This window comes from Schistocerca nitens, chromosome 3, assembly GCF_023898315.1.
Source record: "Schistocerca nitens isolate TAMUIC-IGC-003100 chromosome 3, iqSchNite1.1, whole genome shotgun sequence".
Lineage (NCBI taxonomy): Eukaryota > Metazoa > Arthropoda > Insecta > Orthoptera > Acrididae > Schistocerca > Schistocerca nitens.
Window position 1 is genome coordinate 706,096,483 of NC_064616.1, and position 15,353 is coordinate 706,111,835.

The following is a 15,353-nucleotide window of genomic DNA, read 5'->3' on the forward strand; positions in this document are numbered from 1 at the left end:
TTGAATTTAGATTCCACACTAAATTTAAGAAATTTATCCTCAGCCTGAGAAAATACGATGTTAGTCAGGTTTTCTACACAATGCAGTTATGCTGCTAAGTTCACTGAAATGCAACTGCTTTGATTTTTGGCCACTGACCACACTTTGTGTGTTTTCATTTCAACAGTTACACTAATGCACCTTAATGTGTTATGTACACTGGCACAATGACAAAACCTGCATAAGGGTTATGTTTTTTCCTGTTTTATATGTGGACTTCGATCCTAAGATAGTTGTTTCTGTACCTGCTACAGTTGTTTAGGGCTCTTAGGAGGGATACCATCACATGTTGCTTCCTCCACATTGATGTGTGGAACATAAAATGCTGTTGTTGTTGTTGTTGTTGTTGTTGTTGTGGTCTTCCGTCCAGAGACTGGTTTGATGCAGCTCTCCATGCTACTCTATCCTGTGCAAGATTCTTCATCTTCCAGTACGTACTGCAACCTACATCCTTCTAAATCTGCTTAGTGTATTCATCTCTTGGTCTTCCTCTACAATTTTTACCCTCCACGCTGCCCTCCAATACTAAATTGGTGATCCCTTGATGCCTCAGAATATACCCTACCAACTGATCCCTTCTTCTAGTCAAGTTGTGCCACAAATTTCTCTTCTCTCCAATTCTATACAGTACCTCCTAATTAGTTACGTGATCTACCCATCTAATCTTCAGCATTCTTCTGTAGCACCACATTTCAAAAGCTTCTATTCTCTTCTTGTATAAACTATTTATCGTCCACGTTTCACTTTCATGCATGGCTACACTCCATACAAATACTTTCAGAAACGACTTCCTGACACTTAAATCTATACTTGGTGTTAACAAATTTCTCTTCTTCAGAAACGCTTTCCTTGCCATTGCTAGTCTACTCTTTATATCCTCTCTACTTCGACCATCATTAGTTATTTTGCTCCCCAAATAGCAAAACTCGTTTACTACTTTAAGCATCTCTTTTCCTAATTTAATTCCTGCAGCATCACCCGATTTAATTCGACTACATTCCATTATCCTCGTTTTGCTTTTGTTGATGTTCATCTTATATCTTCCTTTCAAGACACTGTCCATTCCATTCAACTGCTCTTCCAGGTCCTTTGCTGTCTCTGACAGAATTACAATGTCATTGGTGATCCTCAAAGTTTTTATTTCTTCTCCATGGATTTTAATTCCAACTCCGAATTTTTCTTTTGTTTCCTTTACTGCTTGCTCAATATACAGACTGAATAACATCGGGGAGAGGCTACAACCCTGTCTCACTCCCTTCTCAACCACTGCTTCCCTTTCATGTCCCTCGACTCTTATAACTGCCATCTGGTTTCTGTACAAATTGTAAATAGCCTTTTGCTCCCTGTATTTGACCCCTGCCACCTTCAGAATTTGAAGGAGAGTATTCCAGTCAACATTGTCAAAAGCTTTGTCTACAAATGCTAGAAATGTAGGTTTGCCTTTCCTTAATCTGTTTTCTAAGATAAGTCGTAGGGTCAGTATTGCCTCACATGTTCCAACATTTCTACGGAATCCAAACAGATCCTCCCCGAGGTCGGCTTCTACCAGTTTTTCCATTCGTCTGTAAAGAATTCGTGTTAGTATTTTGCAGCCGTGGCTTATTAAACTGACAGTTCGATAATTTTCACATCTGTCAACACCTGCTTTCTTTGCGATTGGAATTATTATATTCTTCTTGAAGTCTGAGGGTATTTTGCCTGTCTCATACATCTTGCTCACCAGATGGTAGAGTTTTGTTAGGCCTGGCTCTCCCAAGGCTGTCAGTAGTTCTAATGGAATGTTGTCTATTTCCGGGGCCTTGTTTCGACTTAGGTCTTTCAGTGCTCTGTCAAACTCTTCACGCAATATCATATATCCTATTTCATCTTCATCTACATTCTCTTCCATTTCTATAATATTGTCCTCAAGAACATCACCCTTGTATAGACCCTCTATATACTCCTTCCACCTTTCTGCTTTCCCTTCTTTGCTTAGAACTGGGTTTCCATCTGAGCTCTTGATATTCATGCAAGAGGTTCTCTTTTCTCCAAAGGTCTCTTTAATTTTCCTGTAGGCAGGATCTATCATACCCCTAGTGATATGTGTGTCTACATCCTTACATTTGTCCTCTAGCCATCCCTGTTTAGCCATTTTGCACTTCCTGCCGATCTCATTTTTGAGACATTTGTATTCCTTTTTGTCTGCTTCATTTACTGTTTTTTTATATTTTCTCCTTTCATCAATTAAATTCAATATCTCTTCTGTTGCCCAAGGATTTCTACTAGCCCTCTTCTTTTTACCTACTTGATCCTCTGCTACCTTCACTATTTCATCTCTCAAAGCTACCCATTCTTCTTCTACTGTATTAATTCCCCCATTCTTGTCAATTGTTCCCTAACGCTCTCCCTGAAACTCTCTACAACCTCTGGTTCTTGCAGTTTATCCAGGTCCCATTTCTTTAAATTCCCACGTTTTTGCAGTTTCTTCAGTTTTAATCTACAGTTCATAACCAATAAATTGTGATCAGTGTCCACATTTGAGCCTGGAAATGTCTTACAATTTAAAACCTGGTTCCTGAATCTCTGTCTTACCATTATATAATCTACCTGATACCTTCTAGTATCTCCAGGCTTGTTCCATATATACAACCTTCTTTCATGATTCTTGAACCAAGTGTTAGCTATGATTAAGCTATGCTCTGTGCAAAATTCTACCAGATGGCTTCCTCTTTCATTTCTTCCCCCCAATCCATATTCACCTACTACATTTCCTTCTCTCCCTTTTCCTACTATCAAATTCCAGTCACCCGTGACTATTAAATTTTTGTCTCCCTTCACTATCTGAATAATTTCTTTTATATCATCATACATTTCTTCAATCTCTTCGTCATCTGCGGAGCCAGTTGGCATTTAAACTTGTACTACTGTGGTAGGTGTGGGCTTCGTATCTATCTTGGCCACAATAATGCATTCACTATGCTGTTTGTAGTAGCTTACCCGCATTCCTATTTTCCTATTCATTATTAAACCTACTCCAGCATTACCGCTATTTGATTTTGTATTTATAACCCTGTATTCACCTGACCAGAAGTCTTGTTCCTCCTGCCACTGAACCTCACTAATTCCCACTATATCTAACTTTAACCTATCCATTTCCCTTTTTAAATTTTCTAACCTACCTGCCCGATTAAGGGATCTGACATTCCACGGTCCGATCTGCAGAACGCCAGTTTTCTTTCTCCTGATAACAATGTCCTCCTGAGTAGTCCCCGCTCGGAGATCCAAATGGGGGACTATTTTACCTCCGGAATAGTTTACCCAAGAGGACACCATCATCATTTAACCATACAGTAAAGCTGCATGCCCTCAGGAAAAGTTACGGCCGTAGTTTCCCCTTGCTTTCAGCCTTTCGCAGTACCAGCACAGCAAGGCCGTTTTGGTTATTGTTACAATGCCAGATCAGTCAATCATCCAGACTGTTGCCCCTGCAACTACTGAAAAGGCTGCTGCCCCTCTTCAGGAACCACACGTTGTCTGGCCTCTCAACAGATACTCCTCCGTTGTGGTTGCACCTACGGTACGGCTATCTGTATCGCTGAGGCACGCAAGTCTCCCCACCAACGGCCAGGTCCATGGTTCAAGGGGGGCATAAAATGCTATAAGCATAATACCTTTTATTATGATGTAGCTTGATAATGCCCAAGGGGGTCAAATCAGCTATTTAATAAATGATAAAATAAAGTGTCTTTTTTAACATAAAAACAACCCATGCAAAAAATTACTTTGGTAAAGAAATTCAGTAATCAACAGTCTGTTTACCAGAGCAGGCACAATATCAGAGACAGTTTCAAGCAATGCTACTCAACAAATCACCCGAGTTCCCTTTTCCATATTTACTACACATACTGAATTCTCTTTGCTCTGAGTACAGTCATTACACTGAAACATTTTACCTCACACTAGGGAGAAGCTGGTTGTCAATAAGTGCTAGCAAAAATTTAATCTTAAGAATTCACAATAAATTATGGAATATACAGACAGCTGTGACAATGGATTCTAAATTTATAGAGCATAACAAGTGCATAAAATTGGTGAAGTGTGCATGTGACGGAATGAATGCAACAACTCTTGATTTCCGTCAAATATGGATCTGTAATTTTTTAATGTCATTTCATCTGATGTACAGATGGGAAGCTGAACACAATTGGATGAAGGAAAGTGATCAAGTATAGTTTAAATTAAAGGAACATGCATCAATAAACACTAATCCACGTGTCACATGTGCCACTGAAAGGCCTACAGTCTACAAAATCAGAAGATATACTTCAAAAATAATTATATGAAGGGGCAATTATGACAATTAGAATTTGGTATAACTCAGTCTAAAACAAAAATCACTGTGTAAAATGATGAAGTTTACCTTTGACTGGAACTTTCTCTGTCTCACACTCAAACCTCACACTTTCACCTTCTTGCACTGTGGCAGACTGTGGGAATGTTTTGAAAACTGGACTCTTTGGCTCCTCATTAGGAACTGAAACACATGAAATACAACATTGTAAGGGTCACTGTGGCATATTTTTATAATCTGTAAGATTTTGTCTGATCTTGAGAGTGTTCCATAACAGCAGAATACAACACAGTCTTTTTTTGCATATTTGTGCAACTTAAATTTGTAGCATATTGTAATTATGAACCTTCCTGCAATATTAAAATAATCTGTTGACCTGGATCTTTGCCTTTCATGGGCAACTCTTTTCCAATTGAGCATGCCTGAGGGATTAATTTAAAGTTTCAGATGCCAATAACCATCACCTTATTTCCCAAATTCCATTGTTACACCACACAACAATAAATATAATGGTAAGTATTAGATCAACTGTTTTAACTAGCACAACATAAACTTTTACTGCATATTTAGCCCTAATTTCAGGCTGCAATTCATTTTGTGACAGTAAAAAAGGTAGAATATGAAAAAAAGTGAAAACTGTGGTGTCACCGCTAGACACCACACTTGCTAGGTGGTAACTTAAATCGGCCGCGGTCCTGTAGTACATGTCGGACCCGCGTGTCGCCACTGTGGGATCGCAAACCTAGCGCCACCACAAGGCAGGTCTCGAGAGACTGAGGAGACCTCGCCCCCAGTTGTACGGACAACATAGCTAGCGATTGGACGTGCTAAGCCTTGCTCTCATTTGCCGAGAGATAGACAGTAGAATAGCCCTCTGCTAAGTTAACTGGCGACCACCTAGCAAGGCGCCATTTGTATCAGTGCCTATAGCTTACTAATATTCAAGAGAGATGTATTCCAAGGACTAATTAAAAGTTAAGTAACAAGCATCTACGTACTTTTCTTCTTATTCATTTATAAGTCTCATGTTCCAGACTTCACGCCCGTCTGCGTTAGCATTGCGTGCCCTATTGGCTACAGCATTGTGTCTAGGCTGTATGGTCAAGACACAACAAAAACAACATCAAAACTGAACTCCAGTCTATCAATGCAGTGTGACAATCCTTATCCATTACATCACAATTATTTTTATCAGAAGTGTCATATTTTGTGTGTGTATTGTACTAGATATAGTGTGGAAACAGTAAGAATCATTTAAACAAATATATTGAAAAATGTAAAAGTTTTCTGTTGGTTTTGACACTCAGATTAAGCTAGTTGACTACTAATTCATACATTTCCTCATTTACTCATTGAAATTGTGAAAATTTTCTCTTGAGATTTTATATGACTGACAGATCACAGAGCATAGTGTTAGAGCTCAAAATGCTTACAAATAAGAGAGCAATTGATATTTTATTTGTGCAGCAGACAAGCTTTTGTGACTCGCCGATCATTCAAAGCGCCGCCATGCAATTACACGCATCCTCTATGTGCGGCGCTGTCTGCCAGCCATGCAGCAGCTGCACCACCTAAGCGGCCAGCCGAGCAGCGGTCGCTAGACTGGGACTCAGTGCTCATTCGAATGCTAACGTGTACACATGTCTTGCTTGTCAACTTACTCTGTGACTTATATGTGTTGTGTCGTTCTGAAATATATTTGTTAAACTTGACATTATAACAATTGGCGACGAGGATGGGATTTTTCCTTTTCACCGTTGACCTACAGGGTTCCATGGCTACTGTCGAGCAACTATTGCAAAATCTCCTTGAACAGCAAACGCTTCTAACAGCGGCGATTCGCGATTTCGTCGCGGCGTCAAATGCGGAGTGTTTCTCGTCGTTGGCTGTACCTCCTTTTCCTCCTTACGACGAGACGGCGGAAGACTGGTCTGATTTTGAAAAACATCTTCGACAGCACTTCTTGGCATTTCATGTCACGGACGAACAACCATGTAAGTCTCTGTTCCTTTCCTGGATTTCACCTCAAATGTATCGGTTGTTGTCGCAATTGGCTCCTTTGAAGGATCCTGCATCTTTGTCCTTTGCTGAAATGTGCTCACTTCTGTCTGTCTATTTTCAAAAGCAAACGCATGTGGTAGCCTCTCGTGTTGCCTTTTATCATTGTCAAAAACAGCCACATCAATCTTATTGCGCTTGGCTGCTGAACTTCACGGCCTCAGTCGAAAGTGTCAATTTGTTACTGACGTTCACAAAGAATCCTATGCCGATTCCATGGTACGGGATGCTATTGTCAGGATGGCGCCCGACAAAGAAGTTCGGCAACATGCCCTTCAGTTGGCGAATCCGACTCTAGATGAAGTTCTCCCCATTGCGCAGTCTTTTGAAATTTCTCGTGCCGCTGGGGCGCAAATAGAGGCGTGGGGTGATGTCGGGGAAATACAACCTCTGTGCGCTGTTGACGACGCGTGCGGCGTGTACCCGCCGGCCGACGTGGCCGCAGTGCGCTCCCACGCGCAGCCTCGGCCTAGCCGTAAACAACCCGCTAAGAAACTGCAGCAAAACCCTCGGCAACTTCCTTGATGTCTGCGGTGTTTTACGGAACATTCACGCGACGATTGTCCCCAACGTTGGGCTGTGTGTCACAATTGCAGAAAGAAAGGTCATGTGTCTTCCGTTTGCAAATCCGACCGCATACATGATGTTCATGAACATGACGCTGATTCTGATTCTGTGTTGTCTGTCAGTTGCACTTCTTCCCTTTCAGGGAAGTTATTCCTCACTGTCCAAATCCTTGGTCAAGATGTTCGCATGCAAGTGGATACCGGTTCGGCTGCCACTATAATTAATTCTCAGACGTATCTTCAGTTGGGTTCTCCACTCCTGTCACCTGTCACTCGGCAATTACGGACGTACAATAAACAGAAGATTTCTCTCTTGGGAAAGTTTAATGCTGAGGTATCTTACAAATCCGTCGTTCGCACTGTTCCCATATTTGTGGTCGACCAGAGCAACGCAGAAAATCTTTTTGGTTTCGATGCCTTTCGCGTTTTTGGGTTCTCCATAGATGACTCTGTCAATATTGTCTCTGATGCTATTCCTTATGCTCAACTGGATTCCTTGTCGACGACATTTTCATCCCTTTTTTTCCTGGGTTAGGCTCTGCAAATGACTTTGAAGCTCATATCACGCTCAAACCCATTGCTCGGCCTAAGTTTTTTCGGGCTCGGCCCATTCCTGTGGCCCTTCATGATCGGGTAAAACGGGAGTTGGATCATCTCACTACTTCAGGGGTCTTGCTTCCTGTCACTTCCAGTGAGTGGTTTTCTCCTGTCGTCGTTGCTAAGCCAAATGGTGATATTCGTCTCTGTGGCGATTTCAAAGCCACTGTAAATGCTCAATGCCTCATCGACACTTACCCTATGCCCCGTCCTGAAGAACTGTTCACTAAACTTGCTGGAGGCTAGTATTTTTCTAAAATTGACCTGTCAGAAGCTTATCATCAACTTCCTCTCGATGCTGCTTCCTGGCAGTTTCTGGTCCTTAACATGCCTTTCGGCCTCTATCAATACCAACGCTTGCCATTCGGGGTTGCTAGCGCCCCTGCTCTCTTTCAGCGATTCTTGGAACAATTATTGCTCCCTGTCCCTGGGTGTATCAATTACATGGACAACATTGTTGTCACTGGCTCCACCACTGAAGAACATCTTCAAAATCTCCGCACACTTTTTCATGTCTTACAGACTGCCGGTCTTAAGTGTAATCTTCAGAAATCACAATTTTTTCAGGCATCTATCACGTACTTGGGGTTTCAACTCTCTCGGGATGGTATTCGTCCGCTTCAGCAAACTGTCGCTGTGATCAATGCCCTTCCTCGCCCTACACCTGTTAAGGAACTGCAGGCCTTCTTGGGGAAAATAGCATACTATCACAAGTTTTTACAGTCTGCGGCTTCGATGGCTCAGCCGTTGCATCGCCTGGTGCATAAAAACGTGTCTCTTCACTGGTCTGCGTCATGCGATGCGGCTTTCCAGAAATTGAAGACTATGCTGAAACAGGCCCCGTGTCTGGCTACTTATCGACCTGGCCAACATCTTGTTCTTGCCACAGACGCCTCTCAATACGGGGTTGGTGCAGTCCTTGCGCACCGTTTTTCTGACGGTTCGGAACAACCCATTGCTTATGCCTCCAAAACGCTCACGGATGCCCAACAAAAGTATTCTCAAATTGAAAAAGAAGCTTTGGCCATTATTAATGCTCTTCATAAGTTTGGTGTTTTTCTCTATGGTTCAAAATTTCATCTTGTTACGGATCACAAACCACTTGTTTCCTTGTTTCATCCATCAACGTCACTTCCCGACAAGGCTGCACACCGCCTCCAGCGTTGGGCTCTTTACTTGTCTCGTTTCAATTATGAGATTCATTTCCGGCCAACAGCTCAACATGCAAATGCTGATGCTCTGTCTCGCCTTCCCATGGGTCCTGATCAGGAATTCGATAGGGATGAACTTTTGTGTTTCCACCTGGATGTTGCCGAGCAGTGGGTTGTGGACGGGTTCCCCATCACTGGGGACAGGCTGGCGGCTGCTACGAGTTCTGACCCTACCCTCTCCCGGGTTTTATGCTGTATTCAGAAGGGTTGGCCAGATCGCCCGTCCGCTAAGACTTCTGATCCATTGCGGAACTACTACGCTTTGTGCTACTGTCTCACGGCTAGGGATGGTGTTATCCTCCTCTCCACTGACAATGCTTCGCATGTCGTGGTACCTGCGTCTTTGCGCGCTTCGGTCTTGCGCCTCCTTCACCAAGGGCACTGGGGTGTGTCTCGCACAAAATCTCTGGCGCGCCATCATGTGTACTGGCCTGGCATTGACTCTGAAATAGCACACATGGTCGCTGCCTGCGGCCCTTGTGCATCACAGCCCGCTGCCCCGAAGTCATCTTTGTCACCGTTGCCTTCGCCTGAGAAGCCCTGGGAGCGCATTCATGCTGACTTTGCAGGACCCTTTTTAGGTACTTATTGGCTCCTCGTAATTGACGCATACTCTAACTTTGCTTTCATTGTCTGTTGCACGTCGCCTACCACCGTGGCAACCACCAGTGCTCTCGCTTGCATTTTTTCTTTGGAAGGCCTCCCCTCTACTCTTGTTAGTGATAATGGTCCGCAATTTGCCTCTTCCGAATTTGCAGATTTTTGTGCTCGTCACGGCGTTATGCATGTCCACAATCCAACGGTGAGGCTGAATGACTGGTCCGCACATTTAAGGCTCAGATGCAGAAACTTCTGACTTCTTCTGCTGCTGATGATGCACTTCTCCAGTTTCTGGCGTCTTACCGTTTCACCCCCATGGGCGACCACAGCCCGGCTGAGCTCTTACATGGCCAACAGCCCCGCACGCTACTTCATCTTCTGCGGCCTCCCACCTCACGGCCGTGGGTGCCTTCCCTTGGCCGGTTCACCGCCGACGACCTCGTCTGGGTACAGGGATATGGCAGGCGGCCAAAATGGAGCCCGGGCCGCATCTTAAGACACCGTGGCAGATGCCTGTATGAAATCCAGACGGACACGGGTGTTGCAGTGCGTCATTTGGACCAGCTTCGGCCTCGTGTGCCAGCAATGCCTGTTCCGAATGCCGCTACACCACTTTTGGCCCTACCTGACGCTCAGGATCTTGGCATCTCTCAATACTCACAACGCAGCCCTCTCACCGTCATCGCGATGCCAGCACAAGAACGGACGCCACCAGGAGACGTGCCCATGCAGGAACCGGATGACCATCCTCTGTCAGAGCAAATCTACTCTCCTCCTCCTCCAACAGACGCCGACACATCGCCCATGTCTCCTGTCATATCAACTGGACTTGCCGCAACGGGCAGATTGGTGCAGGGGGCCCCAGCAGATTCGACCCCTATGTCTCCTGTCATCTCGACCCATTATCATCGGGGACACTTCCGTCCGTACGGGAAGCCTCCTCCTCGAGACTTTACAGCGAGTCAAACAACGCCTATGGACGTTAGCCATCTCCAGGACACCTCCATCAAGACCAGTGCAACAATTTCAAAGTGGGGAAAAGTGTTGTTACTCGCTGATCATTCAAAGCAGCGCCGCGCAACTACGCGCGTCCTCTATGTGCGGCGCTGTCTGCCAGCCATGCAGCAGCTGCGCCACCTAAGCCACCAGCCGAGCAGCGGCCGCTAGACTGGGACTCAGTGCTCATTCGAATGCTAACGTGTACACATGTCTTGCTTGTCAACTTACTCTGTGACTTATATGTGTTGTGTCGTTCTGAAATATATTTGTTAAACTTGATGTTATAACACAAGCTGATTGTAAACGATACCTACTAACCTACTGAACCTGTGGACTTACACAAACATTGTGTAAGATACAAATTAAGCCAGTTGTATCTAGACAACAATAAAAAAAATAATGGACAGAAAACATATGTACTATATTTTATAATTTATCACTTTCTCTGGGAGTCAGGTTCTACTTACAGTGCAGACTCAAAGTTCCCAAGACCACCTGAAGTACGCTAGAATTTTGATTGCACATTGATGCAGTCAAATGTACTGCGGTCCATTCTATAATTTTCAGAATTGTAGACAACTTACAGTCTATTGGATGGATTTAATATTTAATGCTCCATTGACAGGTTATTCGGGTTATTAAAGAAACAAAATGAACTGAGTTTTCGAGGGAGGGATAGGCTGTAGCTTTGATGGAGAAAGAACCAGAACTTTTTCTGGAATGATTTAAGATTAGGGATTATTGTGGAAACTTAAATACTGATGAGGGACTGGGATTTTATCCTGGCTCCTCCAGAATATGAGTAAACTGTCTTACCATTTTGGAGTATCTCTCTCAATTTGTCAACTTAGTACCCAGTACTACTAGGGGTTTTTTCCTTAGAGGGTCGAATGGCACATGGTGGACTCAGCCTTGTGAAGCCAACTGAGGAGCAACTCAACTGATTAGTAGATGTTCCAGGGTCAAGAAACCCAACAACAAAAGGTGCTGACCACATGGCCCTCGATACCACATACAATGATGTCACTGTCAGATCATGATATGATGGTCAGTTGGGCCTGTTTAGGGCCAGAATGCCAAATTTAGCCTTTTATTATTTTACACGTACATATTAGTATTCAATGATATATACAGTCATCATTCTCAAAGTACTGTCAGCTGAAATTTATATTAGACTTTTTCCTACGTGGTTTTATGGATTTATTTATTTATCAGTCCTTAGACCACTTTATATGATATGATGTCAGATATAACAGTTTAAAAACAAGCAAGAAACAGCAGAGGTATTTGTTTGTGGACTGGTTGGACTTCTAGATGTATACAAATGCAGAGAGAAATATTGATACTACTCACAAAATCAGTAAGCACATATATATCATTTGCATCCACATACACAGTTTGTGTTCATGGAGATTTATTCTTTGTATTGTACATAATTCTTCCACATACTTTATAGTACTATTTCATGCTTGTCTACTAACAATGGCAATATTTAAATACACACAAAAAGAAAACCACACATAAGAAATGTGCTAATATAACTGTATGAGGTAAATTTGCACTCTGGCACCAAGTTTTCACTTTAGTCACACACTGATATACTGTAGGGACACATCTTAGTCAAGCAACATTTTAGTTTTTGTTTAAATGCTGACAATACTTTTATATATACTTTTCTATATATCACATGGGAGTTTATTGTAACAAATACAATATGCTCCTGCAGGGTTCTTATCCATTAGTTTCAGTCTTTTACTTGACATATGGAAGCATTCCTGTTTCTAATCATATGCATGTTGGTCTTTATTGAAGGCTATGGTGCAATGTTCCTTCAAGTACAAAATCACTTTACATATGCACTGTCTAACAGAAGTGAAGCACCATGAAGATATTGTCAGATGTCAAAATAATTTAGTACATGTACTCATACACACCATCAATCGGTATGTAAATGACTGAAGTTGCAATGATCTGTGATATGTACATTGGCCACCAGAGTGCATTAGTGAAGTTCAGATTTACTGCAGTTACTAGGACCAATAAGGTATATAAGAGGCACGAGCAGCATCAGATGCTGAGTGATCACTATCAAGGACACAGATATGCGACATACTCAAGTGAGAGACCATTATCATCACTTGACGGGCCTCACTGTAGGTCTCCTTTTGGATGGCTTGTTAAATAATGCAATATCTACATATACATCTACATCCATACTCCGCAAGCCACCTGATGGTGTGTGGTGGATGGTACTTTGAGTACCTCTATTGGTTCTCCCTTCTATTCCAGTCTCGTATCGTTCATGGAAAGAAAGATTGTCGGTATGCCTCTGTGAGGGCTCCAATTTCTCTGATTTTATCCTCATGGTCTCTTCGTGAGATATATGTAGGAGGGAGCAATATACTGCTTGACTCCTCGGTGAAGGTATGTTCTCAAAACTTCAACAAAAGCCCATACTGAGCTACTGAGCATCTCTCCTGGAGAGTCTTCCACTGGAGTTTATCTATTATCTCTGTAATGCTTTCGCGATTACTAAATGATCCTGTAACGAAGAGCACTGCTCTCCATTGGATCTTCTCTATCAACCCTATCTGGTACGGATCACACACTGGTGAGCAATATTCAAGCAGTGGGCGAACAAGTGTACTGTAACCTACTTCCTTTGTTTTCGGATTGCATTTCCTTAGGATTCTTCCAATGAATCTCAGTCTGGCATCTGCTTTACCGACGATCGACTTTATATGATCATTCCATTTTAAATCACTCCTAATGCCTACTCCCAGATAATTTATGGAATTAACTGCTTCCAGTTGTTGACCTGCTATATTGTAGCTAAATGATAAAGACTCTTTCTTTCTATGTATTTGCAGTACATTACACTTGTCTACATTGAGATTCAATTGCCATTCCCTGCACCATGTGTCAATTTGTTGCAGCTCCTCCTGCATTTCAGTACAATTTTCCATTGTTACAACCTCTCGATATACCACAGCATCATCCGCAAAAAGCCTCAGTGAGCTTCCAATGTTATCCAAAAGGTCATTTATGTATATTGTGAATAGAAATGGTCCTATGACACTCCCCTGTGGCACACTTGCAATCATTCTTACTTCAGAAGACTTCTCTCCATTGAGAATGACATGCTGCGTTCTGTTATCTAGGATATGCAGATTTCTTAAGCATTTGAATGCGACTGTGGCCAGATATTGGATGCATGGGGACGTGAGGTCAAGCATACTCATCATCAAGGTTCAGGTTGACCACATCTGACCACCACAACTGAGGACTGCCATATTGTGCACCAGGCACATTGAAACTCTTCACATCTGCACCTGCCACCCAATAACAAGAAATGGACTCCCTGCAACACTGATATGAGATTAGCAGCATCTGGACTAAGGAATTAAGGTTCCAAGTGTGGGCTGCCACTAACATAACACAACCAACTCTGTTTGCAGTAGTTCTGTGACCAGGAAGCATAGACTGCTGATGCATGGTTTTGCACTGTGTTCAGTGATGACTATCATCGACAAGTATGGGGGTAACCTGGGTAGAGGTCCCATTCTTTCAATGTTTTGGATAGGCACTTTGGTATTACTCCTGCTGTCATGATGTTTGGGGGCCATTGGGTATGACTTAAGATCATGGCAAGTAGTAATTGATGGAACTGTGACAGCACAATGGTATGGCATGGACGTCATGCATCCTCATGAGTTACCTTTTATATGACAGTATTGTGATACCATTTTTCAGTAGGACAACACTCATCCACACATCATGAATCTCAATGTACTGTTTGTGCATTGTTGAGGAACTCCCATGATGAACAAGATTGCCAGACCTGTCCGCCAATAGAACACATGTAGAAAGACCAGCTCAGGCATCAACTCCATCCCAGTGCCAGTATCCAGGATATCGAGGAGCAGTTATAACAGTTGTGGGTCATCTTGCCTTTGGAAGGGATACAATGGCTCTATGTCACCCTTCCAAGCCAAATAAATGCATACTCCAGGCCAGGAGGGAGCAACATAATACTGATAAGTGGGCTCATACAGCCAAATTCTTTGTAAATTTGACTTGATTTTGTTATCTCTGAAATAACATCATATACCCTCTCAACCCATGAAGTTTCATTTCCTTTTCCCTTCACATTCTGGTTCTTCAGTTTTTTGTCAGGCAGTGTGTATATAGGTGGAACTGTTAAGATTTCAAGGTCAAGTTTTTTTTCTGCAAAATTATTGTGGCTGTAATTTTACAATATGCCTTACAGCATTCTTCTGGAGCAACCAGTCTTTTTATATGAGTCTTGGCAGCACAACCCAAAAACAGTCTGCAGTGTGACAAGAATGTATATATGATATCACAGAACATCTTTAGTAATGTGTCTCCATTTACTGTCCTAGACATCTTCCTCATTAGGAAGACATTTGAACTAATTTTTGGATATAATTATTTATGTGGTTTTCCCAGAACAAGTACTTGTCTACTATCACACTGAAGAACTAGTAATGCCTTGTCTCTTGTAGGCCTTCCTTCCCAACTTTAAGGCTGATTTTCAGTGTGCACATTTCTGCTGGCATGACTATCATTGTACGTTGTTATTTTTTTTCAGTTATGAACAGATTTTTACTGCTGAACTACTGAGTTGCACTTTCTACAACACTGTTTTTAACAAAGTACTATATAATGTCAGCTACTTTTCCTCTCATATTGTATTGAGGAAGTTTGAAGTTTCTGCAACAGTGTATCATGACATACATAATCGAAAGTTTTGGATAGATCTTGGAACAAACCACAAACTTTCTTTTGGCCATTTAATGCTGTCACTATGTGCCTCATGAAATTTGCAATTGTTGAGTTGGTTGATCTACATGTATGAAATGTTGGGCATTGCTTAGGATGTTATTCCTTTCGATGAAGTGTATAATTTTTTTTTTTTTACCCTCTCAATTA

General features: G+C 42.4%; 1 protein-coding gene across 29 annotated transcripts in view; it reads right to left on the minus strand.

The window, feature by feature from the left end:
- Positions 1-15,353, minus strand: part of LOC126248677 (twitchin) — a 523,948-nt gene that overhangs the window by 7,152 nt on the left and 501,443 nt on the right. For all 29 annotated transcript variants that reach the window (XM_049949938.1, XM_049949935.1, XM_049949939.1 and 26 more), the window contains one exon: positions 4,439-4,552. In XM_049949938.1, the coding sequence (XP_049805895.1) occupies positions 4,439-4,552 (114 nt within the window). The remainder of the gene's footprint in view (positions 1-4,438; positions 4,553-15,353) is intronic.